This window comes from Mandrillus leucophaeus, unplaced genomic scaffold, assembly GCF_000951045.1.
Source record: "Mandrillus leucophaeus isolate KB7577 unplaced genomic scaffold, Mleu.le_1.0 Scaffold137, whole genome shotgun sequence".
Taxonomy (NCBI): domain Eukaryota; kingdom Metazoa; phylum Chordata; class Mammalia; order Primates; family Cercopithecidae; genus Mandrillus; species Mandrillus leucophaeus.
Window position 1 is genome coordinate 2,300,387 of NW_012101332.1, and position 24,571 is coordinate 2,324,957.

Consider the following 24,571-nt stretch of genomic DNA (forward strand, 5'->3'; position numbering starts at 1 on the left):
TTTTTTTTTTTTTTTAGGAGACACAGTTGAGTGATCTGATACGACATGAGCTCAGGGTTCGGAGGGAACAGTGATGAGAGAGGTGAGGGTGGGGATGGGAGCTGGGTCATCTAAACCCAGGTAAACAGCTCGGACTTTGTCCTGATGGTAGTGAGGAGTCAGGGAAGGGTTTAAGCAGCGTGGGGTGGGGTCAGGTCTGCCCAGGGAGGTGGGTGGTTTCCCAGATGCCAGAATAGGAGGCCCTTTTGAGAAGTGTGGTTTGAGGACAAGTCCCATGGTGGTTGTCCTACTTTGCCCCCACCTGCCCAGCCTGCCTGGATCGAATCCTGCCCGGATCGAATCCTGCCCAGAGGAGCAGGTCCAAGTGGGGACAGGAAGGGTTTTGATTTAGCTTTTGCACCAAGTACAGAGCAGGTCTTCAATCAGGGAGCCTTGGGGGCTGCCCAGTGTCCAGGGCAGATGCCCAGACTGTGCTCAAGACAGTATGCAGTCTGTGTCCAAAGTAGTCACAGCAGGCTGTGTGTGGCCTCCAGGAGCTCCTTCAGTTTCACTTCCACTGTCTGCAAGTCAGGCATTTTCTGTATCACCAAGCCTCTGCCATTGCCATTGTCTCCTCTGCCTGTTGTGTGACATGCTCGCCTCTCTCCTTGTCAACCTCCTCCCCTTCCTCCCTCTCCCCCTCCATCTCTCTTGCTCCCTTCCCATACCAGCATCCTTTGTCATCCCAGCTTTCTTCACCCAAGTCCAGTTGGTCCTTACCACCCCCATTCTCCTCTCTCCCAACCAGACTGCCCGGTTCCTGGGCCTGACCTGGAGATCAATCCCACTCTGGAGTCTCTGTGTCTGAGCATGACAGAACACGCCTTGGGTGGTGAGCATTTCCTCTTTCCCTGACCCAGCTCCCACCTACCCAGCGTCTCTTCCTCTGAACTGAGCAACTCAGAGTCATCCTGAGGGGTCCCCAGGGGAGGCCAGACTCCAGGGAGGGCCTGACCGGGATGACAGGCTACCTGAGTGCCTTTTCTTGGGCCTCCCTCCAGCTCCTGATCTTCCTCCCTTCCTCCCTTTCTTACCACAGATGGGACAGACAAAACCTCCACCATCTGACGGGACCCACAGCCCAGCGCACCCATAGGCTCCCTGGGCGGCGGGCGGGGGCCAACCCCCAACAGGCTTCTCCGCGACAGCGAGAGGGTGGGCTGGCTCAGCTATATATTCTAATATTTTTCTACTCTCTCACCCTTTTAACTTTTGTTTAACATTGGCACATGCCTTGCTCACTCCCAGGCCCGTCGAGGGATCTCTGCTGAGGCCCGGGGAGTTGGGGGCAGCCAGGATAAAGGGGGCAGGGACTGGCCAGACTGCCTGCCTCTCTCCTTTCCTTCTTCATCCCCACCTGGTCCCATCCCACCCCTGCCTCCTCCAGACCGCTGACCACCTGCCTCTCCCCAAGGGAGCAGACTCCCCAGAGACAAACTGACCACTACCTTGTGGAGCCTGCTCAGAAACATTTGATATTTGGGGTGACATGAGCAGGGCAGAGAACCTGCCCTCCAGAATGTTACTGAGAGGAGCTGGGGAGAAGGGAGGGGAGCAAGGAGAGGAAGCCCTCTCTCCTCTCCCTCCTTCCCCTTTACCATTCCCCACATTCTCCAAGGACAGGAGCCACCTTCTTCTCTCACCTCCTTTGGCCCTGTTCACCAGAGGTTCTCTATGATTAATTTCTTAGGCCTATTTAAGATACATATTTATATAGTTCTTAACGGTTTTTCTCTGATCATTTCCTCTCATTTTTAGAATCCCCAGGCCTCTCTCTGAGCCAAGACAGTGGCAGGGGGAGCCTGAACTTTATGAGGGGAGAGGGCAGAGCCCCCTCCTCCAGACCCCCAAACTCTAACCCATTTTCCTCCAGCCCTGGCTCCCCAGATGAAGAGGTTGGAGGTGGGCAGCCAGGGTGGCCAGTGAGGTCAGGAAGTCTGTTGCCTTAACGTCCTCTTCCCTATGAACACACACCCTTCTCCGCTCCCAGGTCTGGTTGGTGATACTTGGGAGTCAGGAATAAGGGAAAGGGGATTGTTTGGTTTTTGGGTTTTTCCCTAAGCCCCTCCCTTTTCTTTTAGCCTTTCCCCTTCCCCCATTATGTCATGACCTCACTTAAGTGGAACACTATATCATAACCCAGAGATTTGTCCCAGTCCCAGAGTCTGACAGACTGTCTGGTCCCTATTCCTAATGAGGGGTTGTGTTGGGGCCCAGGTGGAGGGAGGGGATTCAGGGGTTCAGACTGCGGGGAAGCCAGGGTCTCCCTCTTCAACGCCCTCCTCCCCCTCAGCCCACCCTCCCCACTGGGACATTCTCAAGCTTTTCACACCGAAAAGGAAAAAAAATGTTATTTTTAGATACATTTTATGAATAACTTTTGTTATGAATATGGCTGGTAACCATTGTGTATGTTATTAAAGATACAAAATGTTGGGAAAAAAACAAAAAACCAAAAAAAAAAAATTTTAAAACCACCACCCTCCCTGCACTATCACCCCATTCCCCAGACCTTCTTGCCCCCACCCTCCTGGTCTGTGGACCTCCCTCTGCTCTGAGCCCAGGGAGGGGGAAGAAGCCAGGGGGTAAGGGTGGCCCTGGGAACCTGGCTCTGGGTCCCCACTTCCTCTCCCAGTGCCGGGCTGGGTGGGGTGTCAGGTTTATTTATGTACCTCTTGCACACTCATCAACCTATGCAAGTCCCCCACCCCGGCCCTCCATGTTTCTGTGCCTTTGCTCATCCCCTCAATCTCCCAGGGCTTCTCCAGTCCCCCTCCCACTAGCTGCAGGAAGTGGGATGGACGGGCCACCTCGTTTGGAATCAGCAGGGTGTCCCTCTCATGGGACCCTCCCCTCTCCCCAGCCTGTCCTGTCTAGTTCACTCTCCATCAGGGTGAGCTGACTGTGCCTGGCACTGGGAGATGGTGAGGGACACCGTCTCACACACACAGGGAGGCAAGAGCTGCCCCCCACCCCACCTGACAGCAGAGTGTGCAGGACGCAGGCGGCCCCACTCTGATGGGCAGGACCCTGACCCTCTCCCGCTCCAGCCCCCTCCCCAGGCCCTCCATGATTTCGCCCTCCCCACCCACTTCTGTCCCCAGCCCCACTGGCAGAATCAGCTTTGAGTAACTGTACAGTTTTTCTCGCTGTTGGAGAAGACTTATTTGTTGGAGTTTCACTTGTTTAATGGTCTGGGCTTATTTTGGAAAAAAAAAAAAACAAAAAAATTCTGACCTTCGTTGTGCTACATTTTGTGGGAAGCCATTGGCCCTGCCTCTGGCCTGTGTTTCTAAGCCTCAAGCCAAGATCCTTGAGCACCTCGGGGTGGGGGGAGGTGTGTGCTGGGCTGAATGACATCATAGGGGCTGGGAGGGGAAGTAAAGATAAGTTGACTTTATTAACAGCAAAGGTTTGGGGGTGGGGAACAAACAAGTGAAAGGCTCACAAACAGACCACTAGAAAAGTGCCATCCTGCTCACAATAATGGTGTCTGAACCAGCCCTGAATGCCCTGGGACTCAGTCACTGTCACTATCAGCTTCACTGGAATCAGAAGCTGCAGCTTCACTGCCATCCTCCTGGGCCGAGTGCTCGCTGCCACTGGGGAAGGGACTGGCGCTGCGGCTGCGGCTGTGGCTCCGCTGACCACCCCCATTGCTGCCGCTGTCCGACTCATTGTCACTGCCACCTTGGGCTGGTCCTCTGTCCTCATCATCAGAGTCAGCATCATCCTCTGAATCAGCATCACTGCCAAAGATCTCCTCTTTGTCACGGGCAGCCCGGGCCTCATCCTCGCTGCTCTCGTCCTCACCACTGCCACTCTTGTCACTGGCCTCGTCCCTGTCAACTTCCTCCCGTTCACTCTCGCTGCCCGAACGCTCATCTTCACTGCCCTCCTTCTCACTGCTGCTGCCTTTCTCCTGCTCCTCATCTGGAAGGGAGTGGAGAGAGGTGAGACCCACTTTTCCACCTTCGCAGAGCTCCCAGAGTCTGGCCTGTCCAGATTTACCTGAGCCCCCAGCTTCTTTCTCTTCTGTCTCCATCTCCTCTTCCTCTTCCTCCTCTGGTTCGTGGTTTTCTAGCTGGGCCTTCCGTGCCTCCTGGAAGCAGCAAGATTGGAATGAGGGGAAGGAGGGTGTTCTGTTGGGTTTTTGTCCTCCTCCTCACCTGCAACCACCACCCTCCCTGCCGTGGGTACTCTGGGCCAGTGGTGCTTGTTACCTGAGCTTCCAGTTCCTTCTCATTCATGTCCCGATGTTTGACCACAAGCAGGGCGTTGGTGCCTGACTGAACCCCAGCCTTGGCCCGGCGCTTACTAAGGCGGACCCTACAGGGGGCAAATTTGGAGGAGAGAAGTAGAAGATGCAGTTAAAGACACACCTCCCACTCCCCCGCCCCCAGTGAGGGGTCTGGTCTGACTTGGTTCCCCATCAATACTTAGAGTAAATGGGAATAAATACAGATTGAATAAGGGCAACTAAGCTCAAGGTATTGAGGGCAGGGGAAAGGAAAGATGGCTCCCATGGCACCAATTTGGTTGCCCTACACTGTGTGCGTTATATGGTGTATTTACATAAATATGAGCATGGGCCACTTAACAGGGAAACATTCTGAGAAATACATCATGTGAACATCATACAGTGCACTTACACAAATGTACACAGTATAGCCTACTACATACCTAGGCTGTAATGGTGTAGCTTATTGCTCCTAGGCTACAAAGCTGTACAGCATGGGACTGTACTGAATACTGCAGGCAATTGTAACACAATAGTAAGTATTTGTATATCTAAACATAGAAAAAGTACAGTCAAGACACGGTATTCTATCTTAAGGGACCATCATAAGCAGTCCATTGTTGACTGAAATACATGCAGTGCATTACTGTATACGTGAATTAATTACCAACACTTTGAGAAACCAGGAGAATCATCTGAATTTGGGGCTTTTGGAAGATAGGAATTTTTGGCTCCACGGCATAGCAACAGTGGGTTGAAGTGACGTCGTGCCCTCCATGGTTGCCCAGAACTCCAGGTCACTCAGATGCTACCACGCCACTGCTCTTTTACATTTCCTGCCTGGCCTATGGGGTCAGTTCTTGTAATCTCTGCTTTAAACAAACTTAAGACTTCCCAACTCTACACCAGAGGTGCTGGCATAGCAGTAAACTTTCAGCCATCAGGGAAGAGTTTTGGGGTCACATTTTTGAATGTGGGTATTAAGCATTTCATTTAAAACATTCATGCTGGCCGGCCGGGTGCGGTGGCTCACGCCTGTAATTCCAACACTTTGGGAGGCCGAGGTGGGTGGATCACAGGATCAGGAGTTCAAGACCAGCCTGGCCAAGATGATGAAACCCCGTCTCTACTAAAAATACAAAAATTAGCCGGGTGCAGCGGCTCATGCCTGTAATCCCAGCACTTTGGGAGCCTGAGGCAGGTGGATCACCTGAGGTCTGAAGTTTGAGACCAGCCTGACCAACATGGAGAAACCCCGTCTCTACTAAAAATACAGAATTAGCCGGGTGTGGTGGCGATGCCTGTAATCCCATCTACTCCGGAGGCTGAGGCAGGAGAATGGTTTGAACCTAGGAGGCAGAGGTTGCTGTGAGCAGAGATCGCGCCATTGCACTCTGGGCAACAAAAGCGAAACTCCGTCTGAAAAAAAAAAACAAAGCCGGGCGTGGCGGCGGGCGCCTGTAATCCCAGCTACTCGGGAGGCTGAGGCAGGAGAATGGCGTGAACCCGGGAGGCAGAGCTTGCAGTGAGCGGAGATCCCGCCACTGCACTCCAGCCTGGGCAACAGAGCGAGACTCCGTCTCAAAAAAAAAAAAAAAAGCTGGGTGTGGTGGCAGGCACCTGTAATCCTAGCTACTCAGGTACTCAGGAGACTGAGGCAGGGGAATCTCTTGAACACGGGAGGCAGAGGTTGCAGTGAGCCAAGATGGCACCACTGCACTGTAGCCTAGGCGACAGAGCAAGACGCTGTCTCAAAAAAAAAAAAAAATCATACTAATTTTATATATTACTCCATACTTTGGCAATGTTTACTTTCACATGAAGTCTGTTACTAATACTGGGAAACTTGGCCCTCTACCCTGCACAAAAGCTCTAAATGTCTTCTGCATTAAGATTTTCTTTCTGGCTGGGCGCGGTAGCTCACACCTGTAATCCCAGCACTTTGGGAGGCCGAGGCAGGCAGATCACCTGAGGTCAGGAGTTCAAGATCAGCCTGGCCAACATGGTGAAACTCCATCTCTACTAAAAATGCAAAAAAAAATTAGCTGGCCATCCTGGCACACGCTTGTGATCCCAGCTACTCAGGAGGCTGAGGCAGGAGAATCACTTGAACCCAGGAGGCGGAGGTTGCAGTGAGCTGAGATCACACCACTGCACTCTGGCCTGGGCAACAGAGTGACACTCCATCTCAAAAAAAAAAAAAAGATTTTCTTTTCTGGCTTCTCCTATTAGAACCAAGTCCAGCTCATGTGCATGATCAAACATCTGCTGTTCTTGTTTACCAATGCGTATGACAAATTATTAGGTACAAAGGACCTCCAGCGTGGCTCTTGCATGCCCCAGGGTCTTAAGAAGCACAGATCCAGGCTAATCAGATAGGAGTGTGCTGAGTACCTGGTTTCCAACTCATTGTAGTAAACCCCGTCACCCTCTCGGAAGATGAAGAAGTAGTTTTCCTCATAGCCCTTGCTAGCTTTGTTCTTCACGTTCCAGTTGTACTCCCGAGCAATTTTGTAGTCATACCTGAGGATGAGGGCACAGGTTCAGTCCCATTTCCTCCCTATCCCTATCCCAATCCCAATCTCCAAAACTTTCCATTCCCCAAAACTTAACCCCAACCCACGCACACATCATCTGGTGCATAGTCCATCTCCTCCTCCTGGTCCCGCTTTCGTTTCTTCAGCGTCTCTTCTACAGGCAGGAAATAGGCCACAAACTGGTTCCCTTCCTCATCCATCATGCCCCTGGTTGGGGGAAAAGGAGTGGCAATGAAGTGTGAGGCCAAAAGGCAGCAAGGAGCAGGCCAAGGTGGGCAGCAGGACCAACTACCTAATCATGGCCTGAGACATCATCTCCAACGCAGCTGCGCCACTTGTGTCCTTGGGGGCTGGGTCTGAGTCAAAGATCACCTGAGCACATGGATTGATCCACATCTAGGGAGATGGAGGCACTGGGGTTAGATGGGAACAGGCACAAATAGGCTGTCCCTTTCTACCTCCCACCTTGGGCCTGACCTTAAAGTCTGGGAAGACAGGCATGACCTCCACCGGTGTGACTCGGGGTTTGCTGTAGTGCTGGGAGATCTGGTGGGACAAAAACAGGGTGAGGAGGAGCTCTGCAGCCATACCCTTACCTCTCCCCATCCCAGTCCCTCAATTACTGATTTCTGGGCATCCTCAAAAGTCTTCTCAATGGCTGTGATCTGGCTATCCCTGTCTTTGTATATTTCTTCCTCGGTAAACTGCTGCTTCACAGAAACCCCAATCCTAGGAATGAAGAAAAAGGCCTTTAGGGGCCACTGGACACATCTGGCATCTCCACCTTCCCTCTCTTCCTGTTTGCAACTTACTTGACCTCAGGCTTCTCATTGGAGATGCCGTAACGGTTAAACTCAGTGGAGATGTACTCTGTCTTTCGCATCCATGGCACCACCTTCGCGTGCTGCTGGGATCTGGGGTAGGAAATCAGGTGCCTCAGAACCCCACCGCCCTCCTGCTTGTAGGGCCCACCGGAGCCAGTCCCCAGCACCCATTTGCTACCTGCTCACCTCTTGGAGCTGGTGGGGGCCTGAATCTCCTCTTCCAAAAGTTTCTCATCAGCTGGATCTAGAAGAACTAGAGGAGAGCGGGGCGGGGGGACGGGGGAAGGAGGACCATGAAGGAGGCCCAGGTCCTTTGCTGCCCTAGAGCAGACCCTCCCTGTCTCCCCACACACCATTGGGGTCGATGCGGTAGGTGTCAGGATTGATGAGATCGATGGTGACCCCCAGGTCTGGCTCAGTCAGGAGGTCATGTTTGTGCTGTTTCTCCAAGGAAGTGGCTTTGTACTGGACGAACCTGGGTGGGGAAACACCTCTTGTGGTGTCTGGATTCCAGCTTCACCCCTCACAGCCCTGCTTCTCAGAGGCGAAGCTTCTTTGGGGAGGAACTCAGAATGAAGTGTCCCCCATGGCGGAGTCTGAAAGCTGGCTCCCCAGTGGGAAGGGGCTTGGACACTGCTTGCTCCATTCATTAACAAACAATTGAGCAGCTACTACTATGTGCTAGGCAGGTACTGTGCTAGGCCCTGAGCAACAGCAGCCGACGAGACAAGCAGTCCCTGCCTTCAAATAACTCATACCTGAATAGTTTTCCCATCTTTAGTCTCACCTGTTCTGGTCGAAGGGGTAGGTGATGAACTTGGGGTCGAAGGGGATATCAGGGAGGCTATTGCAGTACTTGACTCGGCAGACCACTCCAGACCTAGGAACGTTAGTGGCTCAAAAGTGGGTCCCCGCTGCCCCACCTCTGCTCCCAGCCCCACTGCCCCACCGCTCCTGGGAAAGCACAGTGAGGCTCACCTCTCAGGCAGAGTCCGGTGGGAATTGGGCCTAGTGGAGAAGAAAGACAGTGATAGGTGGAGAGGACGGGATTGACAGGAGAATGAAAAAGGCTTCCCCAACCTTTCAAAAAGTAGAAGGAGGGGTGACAAATGCTGGTTTCTTTTGGTGGTGGGGGGTGTCCAAATGCTTTAATGGAGGGAAACAAATGTTCAACTTATTTAGGAAGAAGAGCCCCCAAAAGCTTTAATGAACAAGGCCAAGTGCTCAATCCCTTTTGCAGGGGATGGCTTCAAGTGCTTTAATAAAGAACCATGTACTCAATCGTCTTTGGAAGAGGGGTCTCCAAACGCTTGACTGGAAGGATCCCTTCTGGAGAGAGTCTCCAAAAGCTTAATCCCTGAAGTGCACGGCGGGGAGGAGGGGAACACCTGAATCTCAGAAGGAACCCGCCCCCTTCGTCAAAGGTGAGCGCTCCATGACGTCACGGGCAGACCTGGGGGCTGGTGACGTTGTCCAGCAGAAACCCTATCCCGATCCCCCACCTTGCTGAAACAGAAAACCGTGGCGCCTACCTGTGGCCATCCTCCCGCTGGGCCTGGGTCTGGATGGTGGGCGCCATAGCGACGAGGCGACGGCAGCCCGGACGGGGTCCTAGCGGGGCCGAAGGGGGACGCGGAGGGGCGTGCCGACTTCAGGGGACGCCTGATCCGAGGCAGGCCCAGGTTGGCGCCGCTCCCCGCGGAAAGTGGGTTGAGATGAGGTGGGCGGGCAAGAAGTGCTCCAGCGAGACTCAGGTGAACGCGCAGGCAGCACCAGGGACGGACTCGAAGCTCCTGTTCCACCAACTGCCGCCAAGACGCTGAGGACCCAACGGGGCTCCTCACGGCGCGACGCCTTCGGGGAAATGAAGTCCGGAACGGAACCACACACGGATTGGCGAGCGTCTGGGTGAAGGGCGGAGCGAGGGAGAGAGGTGCTTCTGTGATTGGTGAAAAGATCTCAGTCTGGACCTCGGATTTGAGAGTAACGTAACGTAGGAGCACCTCCTTCCCTTCCATTGGCTTAATTGCCTGGGAGGTGGGATAACTAGCAAACGGGGACTAGAAATAGGGATGTCGAACAGCAACGCGGGGAGACGCAGTTGTGACGCACTTCCGGCGGTCTACGCGAGAAAGATGGCTACATCCCAGCAGCAAGCTTCAGCGGCTTCCTCAGCTGCTGGTGTATCGGGTCCTAGTTCGGCTGGCGGCCCGGGTCCCCAGCAGCAGCCGCAACCGCCAGCACAACTGGTGGGCCCTGCCCAGAGCGGCCTGCTGCAGCAACAGCAACAGGACTTCGATCCTGTGCAGCGTTATAAGATGCTCATCCCGCAGCTGAAGGAGAGTCTACAGGTGATTGGCCTTAAGCAGCGAGAAGCAAACTGCATTTGGTAGTCTAACTTCAGAGGGGCGGGCCGAGGGCCAGGTTAGTCGGAGAGAGTGCTAGGCAGAAAGAGAAGTAGAACCTGCTGTTTTGGCCTGGCGCGGCGGCTCACGCCTGTGTTCCCATGCCTGTCATCCCAGCACTTTGGGAGGCTGAGGCGGGCGGATAACTTGAGGTCAGGAGTTCTAGACCAGCCTAGTGAAACCCCGTCTCTACTAAAAATACAAAAATTAGCCAGGCATGGTGGCGCGCGCCTGTAATTACAGCTACTCGGGAGGCTGACGCAGGAGAAGCAGTGAGCCGAGAGATCGTGCCATTGCACTCCAGCCTGGGCAACACAGCGAGACTCCGTCAAAAAAAAAAAAAAAAAAAAAAAAAAAAAAAAAAAAAAAAAAAAAAAAAAAAACCTGCTGTTTTATGCGAGACCTAAGCGAAGCTCGGCAGAGATGATAGAATCAGCGCTGATGTTGAGGCTGGGACTGGCCGGAGGAGTGAGGGGTTGTTTAAAGGAGAACTGAGTTCTGGTCGTTAAAGCCTGAGGAGAGGACTAGCTTATACGGAGATTCTGCCCTTGATTGATAGGTGAGGGAGGACGCTTAGATTATTGGCGAGAAGCTCAGGTGAGAGCGGGCCTCTGGGAGGATGGAGTGGTGACAGCTATAGGAATGGAAACAAGTATTTGGAAAGTCAGGAGGGAAGGTGCCAGTTGAAAAGAAGACCTGAGATTGAGTGATCTTAAGGAAGTGTGTTCCCTTTTGTTTTTCCATTTCCCACATGTTTTGTTTTTGTTTTGACTAGACCTTGATGAAGGTTGCAGCACAAAACTTGATTCAGAACACTAACATCGACAATGGACAGTGAGTGCAGCCCCCTTTCCCAGGATATTCCGTTGCCTCCCCAGTCTTTGAAATTCATCTTTCTTTCTCCTCCCTGCCCAGCTCACCTCCTATATTTACTTTTTTTGTTTTGTTTTGTTTGTTTGAGACAGGGTCTCCCTCTGTCACCCAGGCTGGAATACAGTGGCACGATCTTGGCTTATTGCAGCCTTGAACACCTGAGCTCAGGTGATCCTCTTGCCTCCGCCTCCCAAGTAGCCAGGACTGCAGACATGGCTACAGACTACAGATGCCTGGCTAAGTTGTAAGATTTTTTATAGAGACAGAGTCTTGCTATGTTGCCCAGGCTGGTCTCAAACTCCTGGCCTCTAGCGATCCCCTCAGCCTCACGAATCACTCCTCCTATTTTATTTTATTTTGTTTTTGTTGTTTTGTAGAGACAGGGTCTTGCCATGTTGGCAAGGCTGGTCTCAAACTCCTGGGTTCGAACAGTCCTTCCACCTTGGCCTCCCAGAGTGCTGGGATGACAGTCATGAACCATCACAACCAATCTTTTTTTTTTTTTTTTTTTGGAGATAAGAGTCTTGCTCTGTCGCCCAGGCTGGAGTGCAGTGGCACAGTCTCTGCTCACTGCAACCTCTGCCTCCCAGGTTCAAACGATTCTCCTGCCTCAGCCTGCCAAGTAGCTGGGACTACAGGCATGTGCCAGCACATCTGGCTAATTTTTTGTATTTTTAGTATAGATGGGGTTTCACCATGTTGTCCAGGCTGGTCTCGAACTCCTGACCTCAGGTGATCTGCTCAACTCGGCCTCCCAAAGTGCTGGGATTACAGGCATGAGCTACCGCGCCCAGTCTCCTTTTTTTTTTTTAAACCCCGCCAGTTTTCAACCACTACTTCAGATCCCCTGGGCCTGTACCTGGTTTCCTGTTGGACACTTGGTTGGGTAGATACTGGTGTCCCAGAGATTAGAAAGCAATTCTTCAGACATCCTTTTTTTCTGGTCTGTAGAAAGAGCAGTGATGGACCCATACAGCGCTTTGACAAGTGCCTGGAGGAGTTCTACGCACTCTGTGACCAGCTGGAGCTCTGCCTGGTGAGAAGCCTTCTGGACATGGGGTAACGACAGCTCTGTCCCAGTCTCCGGGGTCTTCAGAAACCCTCAGTCAGTCAGTCAACTCACACTCAACTGGGGACCTCCTGTGGGCCAGACCTGTGCTTCCACCAACACTGAGGACCCAGGGTTGCTCTGATCCTTGCCCTCACAGAGCTTTCAGTTGAGTGGAATAATAAGCACACCCCTAAACAGTGACAGCTCAGAGTGGTCAGTGCTGTGATAGGAGAAGCTTAGGCCAGAGTGGTTAGGGTTATGATTGGGGAGGCACAGGCAGAGGGATCAGGGCTAGGATGCAGAAATCTCAGCTGTGGAAGCACTGGGTGGGGATAGGAAGAGAGTGGCTTAGGGAAGGCTGCTGCTAGAGAGCACATCTGAGCAAGTCTGAAACAAAGGAGGGAAGAGGGGCAGGAGTTGAGAGGAGGGCAAGTGACTAAGAATACAACCTCCGGAGTCAGATCCACCATCAATCTCTACCTCTGACCTCTGGGTTCCTCCTTAGGAAAATGGAGTTTCCAGGAAAACTTAGATTATGCATGTAAACTACTTAACATGATACTAGGCATATGGCAAATGTGTACTGTGGTATCATCATTATTTTGGACTGGTTTTTTTTGTCGGGGGACGAGGCGGGGACAGTCTTATTCTGTCACCCAGGCTGGAGTATAGTGGCACCATTTCAGCTCACTGCAGCCTCCTCCTCCTGGTTTCAAGTGATTCTGGTGCCTCAGCCTCCCAAGTAGCTAGGACTATAGGTGCACACTACCACGCCTGGCTCATTTTTGTATTTTTAGTAGACACGGGGTTTCACCATTTTGGCCAGGCTAGTCTTGAACTCCTGGCCCCAAGTGATCCGCCCGCCTCAGTCTCCTAAAGTGCTGGGATTACAGGCATGAGCCACTGCACCCAGCCTTTTCTTTTTTTGAGAGAGTCTCACTCTGTCGCCAGGCTGGAGTGCAGTGGCGCAATTTCACTCACTGCAACCTCGGCCTCCCAGGTTCAAGCGATTCTCTTGCCTCAGCCTCCTGAGTAACTGGGACTACAGGCACGCACCACCAAGCCCAGCAAATTTTTGTATTTTTAGTAGAGATAGGGTTTCACCATGTTGGCCAGGATGGTCTTGATTTCTGGACCTTGTGATCCGCCCGTCTCAGCCTCCCAAAGTGCTGGGATTACAGGTGTGAGCTACCTGCACCCGGCCTTTTTTTTTTTTTTTTTTTGAGTCAGAGTCTCACTCTGTCGCCCAGGCTGGACTGCAGTGGCACAGTCTCAGCTCACTGCAGCCTCTACTTCTGGGCTGAAGTGATCTTCCCACCTCAACCTTCCAAGTAGCTGGGACTACAGGCATGCGCCGCCATGCCTTGCTAATTTTTGTATTTTTTGTGGAGATGAGGTTTTGCCATGTTGACCAGGCTAGTCTTGAATGCCTGGGGTCAAGCAATTTACACACCTCAGCCTCCCAAAGTGGGATTACAGACCACTGTGCCTGGCCTGTCCTGGGTTTTGAAGGAAAAGTGAGAGGTTGAGAAGCTTAGTAGTGTCAGAACCATGTTCCAACCGGAGGGAATAATATTTGCTTTAAATTTGTTTTAGGAACATCAAGTAATTCAGTCTGGCTGAGGTGTGGTAGGCATAGGAGCTTGTTGGATTTTGAATATAATCCTACGGGCACTGGGGAGGCATGGAGGGTTTCAAGCAGGGAAGAACATGGACCTGTCTGCTTTTTTTTTTTTTTTGAGACAGAGTCTTGCTCTATCGCCCAGACTGGAGTGCAGTGGCGCGAGCTCGGCTCACTGCAAGCTCCGCCTCCTGGGTTCAGGCCATTCTCCTGCCTCAGCCTCCCGAGGAGCTGGGACCACAGGCGCCCACCACCACGCCCGGCTAATTTTTGGTATTTTTAGTGGAGACGGGGTTTCACCATGTTAACCAGGATGGTCTCGATCTCCTGACCTCGTGATCCACCTGCCTCGGCCTCCCAAAGTGCTGGGATTACAGGCATGAGCCACCACGCCCGGCCGGACCTGTCTGCTTTTTAGGACTATGCCTCTGGCTGGCAAATGAGGGGTGGGTTCAAGGGGCTGAGACTGGAGGCAGGAGCCCGAGGCAGGAGCCCAAGGACGCAGCCATGGCATGATCCAAGTATGCCTGGACTGGGCTTCACCAGGGCGGGGCCATGAGGAAATGGGGAAGACTGGGGAACTTGAGAGGCTTCGCGTGCAGGGCTTTGTATGCGGGCCACAGGACTGGTGTGCTGGAAGGAGCTAAAATTTCTGGGATGGGGCCCAGGGCTCTGGTTTAGAATGGAGGACTGTCCCTGAAACAGGGACCTAGGAGAAGCAGTTTTGGGGAGCATAAGGGCCCTACGAATGTCAGGGGGAGGCTGGCGACAGTGGCGCCATCGGTGCAGAGGGGGAAACTGAGTGGTGTGTGTGGCTGTGACAGCCCTGGGAGGGCTTGAACAGTGAGAGAAGACGGGGCCTAGGAATGGCTGCCCTTAGGTAGTGTAAGAAGTATCTAGAGCTGGCCAGGCGCGCTGGTTCATGCCTGTAACCCCAGCACTTTGGGAGGCTGAGGCGGGCAGATCACAAGGTCAGGAGTTCGAGACCAGCCTGGCCAACATGGCGAAACCCTATCTCTACTAAAAATACAAAAATTAGCCAGGCGTGATGGCGTGCGCCTGTAGTCCCAGCTACTTGAATGAGACAGGAGACTCTCTTGAACCCGGGAGGTGGAGGTTGGAATGAGCCAAGATGGCGCCACGGCACTCCAGCCTGGGTAACAGAGCAGGACTCTGTCTCCAAAAGAAAAAGGGCCGGGCACAGTGGCTCACGCCTGTAATCCCAGTACTTTGGGAGGCTGAGGCGGGTGGATCACCTGAGATCATGAGTTTGAGACCAGCGTGGCCAATGTGATGAAACCCCGTCTCGGTGGATCACAAGGTCAGGAGATCGAGACCATCCTAACTAACGGGCTAACACAGTGAAACCCCGTCTCTACTAAAAATACAAAAAATTAGCTGGGCGTGGTAGCGGGCACCTGTAGTCCCAGCTACTCGGGAGGCTGAGGCAGGAGAAGGGCGTGAACCCACGAGGTGGAGCTTGCAGGGAGCCGAGATCGCGCCACTGCACTCCAGCCTGGGTGACAGAGCAAAGACTCCATCTCAAAAAAAAAAAAAAGAAACCCCGTCTCTACTAAAATACAAAAAAATTAGCCGGGCTTGGTGGCGGGCGCCTGTAATCCCAGCTACTCGGGAGGCTAAGGCAGGAGAATCACTTGAGCCCAGGGAGCAGAGGTTGCAGTGACCTGAGATCACGCCATTGCACTCCAGCCTGGGCGACAAGACTGAAACTCCATCTCAAAAGAAAAAAAAAAAAAAGAAAGTAGTACCTAGAGCAGCCAGAGAAGCAGGCAGCAAACCAGGGGCGGGCGCCATCCGAGATGCCACTGCCAACACCAGGCCTGGAGCTGGGGCAGTAACAATGATAGTAGCTAACATTTCTTGGCACTTTAAACGGTGTGCCAGGATCTGTGCCTGTGTTTCACACACCTGCTCTCACTGTTCTCACCTTATGAGGTAGAAGAGGTGGTTATTAAACCCGTTTTCCAAAAAGGAAACTGAGGCTCAGAAAAGAGTAGCCGCCATGCCCCCATGTTCCCCAGCAAGTGATTGGCAGGGCCAACCTCTGACTCCAAGACCTGGGAAATCCAGAGGCCAAGCCAACAACCCCCAGCTAGCCCTTGGGGTGGGGTAGAATGACCTGGGGTGGAGCTGATGCTGTCCCCTTGCCTGCCTGTCCACAGCGCCTGGCGCATGAGTGCCTGTCACAGAGCTGTGACAGTGCCAAGCACTCTCCCACGCTGGTGCCCACAGCCACCAAGCCCGACGCAGTGCAGCCTGACAGCCTCCCCTACCCACAGTACCTGGCGGTCATCAAAGCCCAGATTTCCTGTGCCAAGGACATTCACACCGCCCTGCTGGACTGTGCCAACAAGGTCACGGGCAAGACACCCGCCCCACCTGCTGGCCCTGGGGGCACCCTGTGAAGTGGGGGGGCAGGGAGTGGGGCAGGCAGTGGTTGGCGGGTGGTGTACAAAGGGAATGAAAAGCGTCCTGGGCCTAAACACACAAGCCTCCTGTCTTTTCCTGCCTGAGCACCGCGGCGGGAGCCAGCAGGGGGCAGCAGAGGCCAACAGGGAGCTCGCTGGCCAGGTCCCTGTCTCCCTGCCCCTTCTTCCTGCTCCCCCTCCTAGCCTAGGGTAGACTTTGGACTGTGTGTGTTGATGACCTCTCTGTTCCACAGGCCCTCCCTCAACCTGGCCTGGGTGTGGAACCCTGGCTGTCCCCTCTCCCTTAGTCCTTCCTGACTGTCTCCAGCTGGGAGGTGGTCTCTGTGTGCCACTCTTCTGTCTCTGTTACAGTTGTCTCTCTCTCATCCTGTCTCTTTTTGTCCTTGTTTATGTGTTCCTCTTAATGTGTTTCTCCCCATAGTCCTATGTCTCTCTCTGACTAGTCCCCTTTAGCTGTCTTCTATCCCCAACTCCTAACTGGGAATCTGTGTCTATGTAGGGAACCAGCACCCCGGGTTATCTGGGGCTAAGGGAAGGGACTTCATTTCCAGGGGCCACAGCCAAGCCCAGAGTCCCCCAGCAGCTCACATGTCAGCGCAGACCCCAGGGTCTTGGCCTAGGAGAGGAGCATTGGAGGGGCCCAGGCTCTGAGCTCCACAGGTCTGAGCAGGGAGCAACTCAGGCCCCCACCCAAGCCTGCGTCAGCGGAACTTGAGTGAGGGGCGTTGTGCAATCTGTGGCAAGGCTGGCCCAGCTGGATGCCTGGGTCCCAGTATTTTTAGCCCCAAAGGAGAAGTGAAAAGGCCCCAGCCGCAGTGAGTCATCAGTCCTGGGGAAGAACCCAGGCGCCTGAGCCCCAGCTCCGGGAAGCAGGCACTGGGGAGGGGGCTTCAAGGAGGGAGTGCCCCCTCAGACTCCCTCCTTCCCTGGGAGCTTCAGGAAGTTCAGCCTTGGCCTTCAGGCCTGAGCAAGTGCAGGGCGGAGCTACCAGCCCAGGCTCAGATGTTGGGGTGTGAAAGCCTCAAGTGACTCAGCCTGGTTGGAGAACTGCCCCACCCAGTATCTTCTGTGCCATGGTTCCCACATTCCCACTCAGTGGCCTCCTGTCCTGGACCCCATGCCTGCAAGGAAACCCCAGGATCACGGATACCTCTGTGATTCATGCTGAGCCCAAGTCCCCACACTGGAAAACTGGGAAATGGCCAGCCATGTGTGTCCCAGGAAATTCCTCCCCTTGTTCTTCCTTGAAGTGCCCAAGCATGTAGGTCAGGAAGGAAGGCTGAAGCACTGTCCCTAAGAGGAATTTCTCCTTCAGGGAAGCCTCAGTTTTGCCCGTTTATCTAATTGAATCAGTTTTCTACCCAATCCCCCGATTTTGTAGGATAATCTTCCTTATCTAAAGTCAACTGATTATGGACTTTAATCACATCTACAAAAACACTTCCATGGCAACAGCTAGATGAGTGTTTGATTGAATAACTGGGACTGTAGCCCGTCCAAGTTGACACACAAAACTGACCATCGGACTGGGCACGGTGGCTCACACCTGTAATCCCAACACTTTGGGAGCCTGAGGTGGGCAGATCACAAGGTCAGGAGTTCAAGACCAGCCTGGCCAACATGGTGAAACCCCATCTTTACTAAAAATACAAAAAATTAGCCAGGCGTGGTGGCATGCGCCTGTAATCCCAGCTACTCGGGAAGCTGAGGCAGGAGAATCACTGGAACCTGGGAGGCAGAGGTTGCAGTAAGCCAAGATCGCACCATTGCACTCCAGCCTGGGTGACAAGGCAAGACTGTGTCTCAAAAAAATAAAAACCTGACCATCTAGTCATTGTCATCTGGGCACCTTCACACATCTCCTTAACCACACTTAACCTCCAAATAAGTATGATAGCATAGTCATAGTCCCAGCCAACATGATACACTTATCTTGCATACAACTGAAAACCACTAACCCTTTCCCCAACAGAGCCCACCAGCAGTGGTGGAGATGTCAGTCCATGAGCACACACACAAGACAGGGACTGCTGGCCCTCCCAGCTGGTGTCAACACAACATCACACACAGGTGGGGGCCTGATAGCCCAGCACCCATGATACAGGGGCTACCAATGCTTAAAACCACACCCAGGGAGGCCACAGAGGCACTCAGTCGGTGGTGGGGTGGTGGATGCACATTTACCAGGCACAGGGCGGAGGTGGGCACCACAAAGTTGCATTCACTCAGCAAACGTACTGGGTATCTTGTGCCCAAGCCCTGTATTTGTGGAGCTGATATTCTAGTGAGAGACAGTAAATGTGATAAAAGTAAAACATAACAGATGGTGAAAAATTAAAGCAGAAAAGTGAGATCAGAAGTGGAGATGTTGGGGCCGGGCACAGTGGCCCAGGCCCGTAATCCCATCACTTTGGGAGATGCGGGCAGTTGGATGGCTTGAGCCCAGGATTTCAAGACCAGTCTGGGCAACATAGCAAAAGCCTGTATCTGCAAAAAAAATTCAAAAATCAGCTAGGTGTGGTGGTGCGTGCCCAGATTCCCAGGTACTCGGAGGCTGAGAGTTGGGAAGATGCCTTGAGCTTGAAAGGTCGAGGCTGCAGTGAGCTGTGATTGCACCACTGCACTCCAGCTTAGTTGACAGAGACCCTGTTTTTTTAACAAAGAAGCGGAGGTGTTTACACAAGCAAAATACTCCTTTTTTTAAGTGTAATTAAGTTGATCCAAAAAAAGTGGAAATGTATAATTAAAAAACATAGGAGCAAATCTAACATGAAATGTAATATCTGCATGTGGAGAATTGTGTTACTTTATTGAAAAACATTAAAAGTTTGAGAAAAGTTGGACAGTGGTTTCGTGAGCATTCATTACGGCTTATATATGTTCCATGTATTTATTATTAAATAGATGACAAGGGTTTTCTTGTTTATATATTTTTGAAATGAGTCTCACTCTGTTGCCCAGGCTGGAGTGCAATGACGCCATCTTGGCTCACTGCAACCTCCGCCTCCTGGGTTCAAGTGATTCTCCTGCCTCAGCCTTCCGACTAGCTGGGATTACAGGTGTGCATCACCACGCCCGGCTAATTTTTATATTTTTAGTAGAGACGGGTTTTCACCATGTTGGCTAGGCTGGTCTTGAGCTTCTGACCTCAAGTGATCTGCCTGCCTCGGTCTCCCAAAATTCTGGGATTACAGGCACCAGCCACCAGCCACCGCGCCGGGCCTTTTGTTTATTATTATTTTTTTAAATTCTTGACAAAGGTCAAGGAAGGCCTCACTGAGAAGGCGGTATTAGAGCAGCCCCAAAGGAAAGGGAATAAGCTTGGGGACATCCACACATCCAGGCAAGAGTGCTCCAGACAGAGGGAACTGCAAGTGCCAGGGACCTGGGACAGGAATGTGCTGGGGTTTATGGAACACATGAAAAGGAGGCTTGGGCACAATGAGGGAGCAGGGAGAGGAGAGGAAATCCAGACAGGTCACAGAGGGCCTTGGTGAGGACTTGGCTTTGCTAGATAACTAAACCCAGAGGGAGATTACACAGTCTGGTGCACACTGCACGCTCCAGGGAGGGGGTGTATGTGAGGTGCACAGCCACCACAAAACAGACAGTGGGGACTCGAGCACACAGCATGCTTGCGCCCCTGCAGAGCTAACCCACTATCCTACAATCATGGTGCCCCCAGGGACCCCATCCCATTGACAGTCCCACAAACAGATACCTTCAGGGAGCGACCCAGCCACATGAATACACAAACAACCCTCTAACCACCACTTAACCCGATAAGCTATCTCTCACCCCATCGCAGACTTTGCCCATCACAGGCTGACTCAGCCCTGTCCTTAGCCCAGCACTATCAGAAGCAGCCTCATCAGCCCTGCCCCAGCTTCTCAGGTGCTCCTGTCTGCACGTCTGCTCTGCCCACGGAGGCCGACACAAGAACGGTGACATGGAGTGGGGGAGCTCGCCAGCTACTCTTCCCATCACGCGGGCTGTAGACGTCAGAAACCAAAGTTCATCAGTTTCACTGCCTTGTGACTGGGGCCACAGGAACTGCATTCAGACTCTGGCCTACTGTGATCTGCACATGCAGTCTTAGACACCCACGACAAAGGACGTGGACATACATGAACACTATTCACACACCTGGGGACTAGACACACTGAGCCACAAAGGCCTTGCGCACGGCCACAGCTGCAGAGTCACGGATGCTCACACAGCTTCTAATGTGTGTGCCAGGTGTGGTGGCACATGCCTGTAGTCCCAGCTACCTGGGAGGCTGAAGTGGGAGGATCGATTCAGCCCAGGAGGTCGAGGCTGCAGTGAGCTGATATTGTGCCGCTGCACTCCAGCCTGGGCAACAGAGCGAGACCCTGTCTCAAAGCAACACACACACACACAAAGTTGTGTGTGCACAGAGCCTCAGACACAGGGGAGGGCAGAGTCATTCCCTCACCCAGGCACCTGCGCTGAGTTACACACACTTAGTCACTGCAGATCCCACAGTGGCTCAGAGCGACACACACATATACAGGTGGGGATGAAAACCTCATGTTCTTAATGCCGCCTCAAAGACAAATTGCAGTACAGTTACAACAGAGCATCCACCCCACACCCAGAGATGGCCAAAGCACACACGGTACAGTCGATCACACAGGCGGTTTCACACATTGATTCACACAGCCAAGTCATGCGGGATTGTATGCACACAGCCTTCTCACAGGAAACTGGGCACACTTGTGCCCCTCGACGTCCCCCACTGCATACCCAGGCACACCAGATCTCGCACCCCCAGATGCCAAGGCGCACCTTTGCACCCGCAAGCACACACACTGTTCACACAACGGGGTACACATGCCGGCTAGCCCGGCCCGCCGCCCACGCAGTCGCAGGCCGGGGTACACTTGGCCAGCCCCGCCCTTGGCCACGCCCAATCAGGCCCAGGCAATCACGCCAGACGCACACACGGCGCGGGCACACGTGCCGCGGGTACACGGTCCCCAGCTCGCCCGCGCACTCGGCCGGCTCTCACACCCCCGCGTTTCCCGTCCCCGCTTGTTTTTCTGGAAACTCTGCTCTCCGCTCCCCTCCCCCTAGGCAGGAAGTGTTGGCTGTATTTTTAGCCTCTCTGGTTTCCGCCCCTTTCCTTCTCTTCTCGCCCGCCCAGGACTGGCCCCAGCGCCCCGCGGGGGACCCCGGCCATCCCCTTCCCCACCGTCATTCCAGAGGGGATTCCCGGCCGCCGCTGGGGCCGCGGATTTTCCCGCTGGCTACGTGGGGAGCAGGGAGGAGTCCTGCCATGAACTTCCTCCTGGCCTGGGACGCCCGAGACCTGCGGGGAGGGCTGAAGGCCCGGTCTCCTGGATCTGAGGGCGGACGGGCTGGGGGTCTCCCGACTCTGAGGAGGGGTTAGGGACCTGGACCGCTGGATCTGAGGGAGGAGGAGCTGGGGGCCTGGACCCCTGGGTCTGAGGGAGAAGGGGCTGGGGTCTCGGGGGGGCCTGAGGATCTGAGGGAGGAGGGACTGGCGGCCTGGATCCCTGGGTCTGAGGGAGGAGGGGTTAGGGGCCTGGACCCCTGGATCCGAAGGAGGAGGGGCTGGGGGCCTGGACTCTTGAGTCTGAGGGAGGAGGGGCTGGGGATTCAGGCCCCTAGGTTACTGCGAGGGAGGAGGGACTGAGGCCTTGGTTTCCTGGGTCCCCAGGTCTGTGGGTTTGGGGAGGTGGAGGACCAGTCCTTCTGCGAGCAAAGCATCCCCCTCCTTTGAGAATGGCCCTATCCCAAAAGTCCTGACTCGGGGCGATGACTCAGCAGATGGAGAGAGGAGGGGGACAGGCTGACTCAGGGATGGGAAATGCTCCCAGTATCCAGGGAGTAGAAACTGGAATCCCTCCTCCAGGATCGATCGCAGCCCGAGCTGAGCCGGGCTCCGCAGACCCAAGGGTGCCCCCCACTCCCCTTTCCCCGCCTCAGTCCTATAAGCTGTGTAAGGATTTGGAGCTCGGCCGAGAGGCGGGTCCCAGGTCCCCCTCCTCCCCCCTTTTTCCCCGTTATCCTCGGGGCTCTGTTTACAGGAGACGGGAGCCCTGGTTACAGGAGAGGAACCCGAGTGTCCGGGCTGAACCTCCTCGTCACGGCTTACAGGAAGCCCCCACTCCCCCGCCCCTTGCGAGTGAGTCACAGGCGAGCAGGAGGCCACAACCGTGCCAGAGCCGCCCGCGGCCCGCCCAGCTCACGAGACCGGCCCGGGAAGGCCCCTCAGCAAGCGCCGCATCAGGGATTCCCCCCCGCCGCTCTCAGACGAAGCAGGTCGACGTGGAGCCTGGCAGAATCTCCCCACCTTAATACAAGCCCGCAGCCTGCAAGAATGAACTTTCCACCATTATAACTGCGCACTGTGGCAATGATTTCTACCCCCGCATTTTCACTCAGGGCAGCCAGCTCTCCAACACCCCTTAAAAAATAAATTGTCTTTCCAGATCTTAAGAGGGTTTTCACTTAGGGCAACCCTTTGATAACAAAAGATGTGCCAGTGTGGGGAATGATCCTTGAAAATGTAGTCTGGGCCGGGAGCGGGGTGGCTCACACCTGTAATCCCAGCACTTTGGAAGGCCAAGGTGGGTGGATCACGAGGTCAGGAAATCGAGACCATCCTGGCTAACACAGTGAAATCCCGTCTCTACTAAAAATACAAAAAATGAGCCAGGCATGGTGGCGGGCGCCTGTAGTCCCAGCTACTTGGGAGGCTGAGGCAGGAGAATGGCGTGAACCCGGGAGGCGGAGCTTGCAGTGAGCCGAGATCTCCCCACTGCACTCCAGCCTGGGCGACCCAGCGACACTCCGTCTCAAAATTTAAAAAAAAAAAAAAAAGGAAAATGTAGTCTGAAGGCACACCCCACTATAAGAGGCCCATCTAGCCATCAACTGAGGATGACCCATTTTTTTTTTCTTTTTGAAAGCTTAAAACAGCTTTCAATCAATGCAACCATCCATTATAGTGAAAGACCTCCACCTTGCCAATCTTGAGTTTTCTTAGAGGGCAAACCTCAACATAATTTCAGGCCCTGGTAGGAGGCCTCTGCCGTTTGCTAGCTCGAACTAGAAGAGTAACGTTTATTACCCCCTTGAAAGGGAGTCTCACTCTGTGGCCCAGGCTGGAGTGCAGTGGTGGGATCTCAGCTCATGCAACCTCCGCCTCCTGGGTTCAAGCGACTCTCCCACCACAGCCTGCTCCCTTCCCGCCCCCCAATAGCGGGACCACAGGTGTGTGACACCGCACCCAGCTAATTTTTGTATTTTTGGTAGAAACAGGGATTCACCATGTTGCCCAGACTGGTCTCCAACTCCTGAGCTCTCGTGATCCGCCCGCCTTGGGTGCCCAAAGTGCTAGGGCTACAGGTGTGAGTCGGGCAGGAGAGTAACTTCACTTTGGTTTCCTCCTGCCTTAAATAGGCATACCACCTAGCATTAGGATTAATGTGCGTAAAGCATTTAGAACTCAGCCTAGGTGAGTTCTCCTTAACTCAGCCTAGAAGAGATCATCTGCCTGAGGATGAGGGGCTAGAGCCGCCCTGTGACTTGGGAAAGGAGGCCCCTTTTCAGCCTTGCTAGGTATCCTGGACCCCAGCCCACTCACTCACCCACCCAACCCCAGCAAGTGGGGAGAGGGAGAGCAGTCCAGGTCTCATCTGTCTGGGCTGTTTAGGAGTGAGACAACACAAGGCAGGCAGTTCTCAGAGAATTCCCCTCCAAGGCCTGCCGGCTCTTTCTTGGCACTTTGCTTGGCAGATTTCTTTCTGTAAGTGCTTGTTTCTCACAGTCTTTCTCCTTTTTGTCCAGTTTTTCTTTTTAATTTTTTTAAATAGTATTTTTTGTAGAGATGGGATCTCACTGTTGCCCAGGCTGATCTTGAACTCCTGATCTCAGGTACTCCACCTGCCTCACCCTCTCAAAGTACTGGGATTGGCCGGGCTTGGTGGTTCGCACCTGTAATTCCAGCTCTTTGGGAGGCCGAGGTGGGAGGATCCCTTCAGTCCCGGAGGAGAAGATCACCCTGGGCAACATAGGGAAACCCCGTCTCTCAAAAAAATAATAATGAAGAAAAGAAAGAAAGAAAGAAAAACACAAAAAGTGCTGGGATCACAGGCGTAAACCACTTGCGCTCAGCCCCTTTCTGTTTCTTTTTGTGATCCTCTCAACCCTCTTCTCTCTCTGAATCTGTCTCTGGGACTGTCTCTGTCTCCCCACCGTCCCTCCCCTCCTCACCCTATCTCTCCCTGTATGTGTCTCTCGGTGTGTGTGTGTCTCTGTTTTTCTCTCTGCCTCTCTCCCTGTCTGTCTGTACCCCTCTGCGTGTCTCTCCCCGCCCCCGTCCGTCTGTGTCGCACGCGCACCCCCATCGGGCCTCTGCCCTTGTCAATTGCCCCTGAAGCCCTGCCCCCACCTCCGCCCCAGTTTCCTTCTACACGCCTCAGTCTCCAGCTTTGAAAACTGGGCAGGCGCCCCCCGGATCCGCACCCCCACCCCGACCC

At 53.7% G+C, this 24,571-nt stretch overlaps 3 protein-coding genes across 8 annotated transcripts in view; 2 read left to right on the forward strand and 1 right to left on the reverse strand.

Annotated features, from left to right (window-relative positions):
- Window positions 1-3,270, forward strand: part of SAMD4B (sterile alpha motif domain containing 4B) — a 62,692-nt gene extending 59,422 nt beyond the window's left edge. The window contains exons 13-14 of one of the 2 annotated variants that reach the window (XM_011973367.1): window positions 788-871; window positions 1,288-3,270. In XM_011973367.1, coding sequence (XP_011828757.1) covers window positions 788-871; window positions 1,288-1,310 — 107 coding nt within the window. In that variant the 3' untranslated portion in view covers window positions 1,311-3,270. Of the gene's footprint in view, window positions 1-787; window positions 872-1,078 lie in introns of both variants that reach the window. The other variant, XM_011973366.1, reaches the window with a different exon arrangement.
- Window positions 3,206-9,550, reverse strand: PAF1 (Paf1, RNA polymerase II associated factor, homolog (S. cerevisiae)). 3 transcript variants are annotated; one of them, XM_011973363.1, is made up of 14 exons: window positions 9,173-9,550; window positions 8,619-8,648; window positions 8,428-8,520; window positions 7,994-8,115; window positions 7,827-7,893; window positions 7,629-7,730; window positions 7,440-7,545; window positions 7,294-7,362; window positions 7,109-7,212; window positions 6,907-7,023; window positions 6,674-6,802; window positions 4,263-4,368; window positions 4,051-4,141; window positions 3,415-3,972 (listed from the first exon to the last, which is right to left on the reverse strand). In XM_011973363.1, exons 1-14 carry the CDS (start codon window positions 9,217-9,219, stop codon window positions 3,560-3,562), a joined length of 1,596 nt encoding a protein of 531 aa, XP_011828753.1. In that variant the 5' UTR covers window positions 9,220-9,550; the 3' UTR covers window positions 3,415-3,559. The 3 variants fall into 3 exon arrangements, with proteins under 3 accessions (XP_011828755.1, XP_011828753.1, XP_011828754.1); XM_011973365.1 differs by lacking the exon at window positions 8,619-8,648 and having other exon boundaries at window positions 3,206-3,788; XM_011973364.1 differs by lacking the exon at window positions 8,619-8,648 and having other exon boundaries at window positions 9,173-9,509.
- A 120-nt stretch (window positions 9,551-9,670) lies between these two features.
- On the forward strand, window positions 9,671-18,875 carry MED29 (mediator complex subunit 29). 3 transcript variants are annotated; one of them, XM_011973374.1, is made up of 5 exons: window positions 9,671-9,991; window positions 10,821-10,879; window positions 11,870-11,954; window positions 15,774-16,047; window positions 18,195-18,205. In XM_011973374.1, exons 1-4 carry the CDS (start codon window positions 9,713-9,715, stop codon window positions 16,014-16,016), a joined length of 666 nt encoding a protein of 221 aa, XP_011828764.1. In that variant the 5' UTR covers window positions 9,671-9,712; the 3' UTR covers window positions 16,017-16,047; window positions 18,195-18,205. The 3 variants fall into 3 exon arrangements, with proteins under 3 accessions (XP_011828764.1, XP_011828763.1, XP_011828762.1); XM_011973373.1 differs by having other exon boundaries at window positions 15,774-18,875; XM_011973372.1 differs by having other exon boundaries at window positions 9,691-9,991; window positions 15,844-18,875.
- Window positions 18,876-24,571: the final 5,696 nt, after the last annotated feature.

Excerpts from the sequence above, each read along its gene's own strand:
- PAF1 (XM_011973363.1), bottom strand. The coding sequence starts at position 9,219 with ATGGCGCCCACCATCCAGACCCAGGCCCAGCGGGAGGATGGCCACAG. Across the intron at positions 7,731-7,826 it reads GCCCCCACCAGCTCCAAGAG|ATCCCAGCAGCACGCGAAGG; the intron begins GTGAGCAGGTAG and ends TTCCTACCCCAG. Across the intron at positions 4,369-6,673 it reads TACAATGAGTTGGAAACCAG|GGTCCGCCTTAGTAAGCGCC; the intron begins GTACTCAGCACA and ends TGCCCCCTGTAG.
- MED29 (XM_011973372.1), top strand. The coding sequence starts at position 9,713 with ATGTCGAACAGCAACGCGGGGAGACGCAGTTGTGACGCACTTCCGGCG. Across the intron at positions 9,992-10,820 it reads AGCTGAAGGAGAGTCTACAG|ACCTTGATGAAGGTTGCAGC; the intron begins GTGATTGGCCTT and ends TGTTTTGACTAG. Across the intron at positions 11,955-15,843 it reads ACCAGCTGGAGCTCTGCCTG|CCACCAAGCCCGACGCAGTG; the intron begins GTGAGAAGCCTT and ends TGGTGCCCACAG.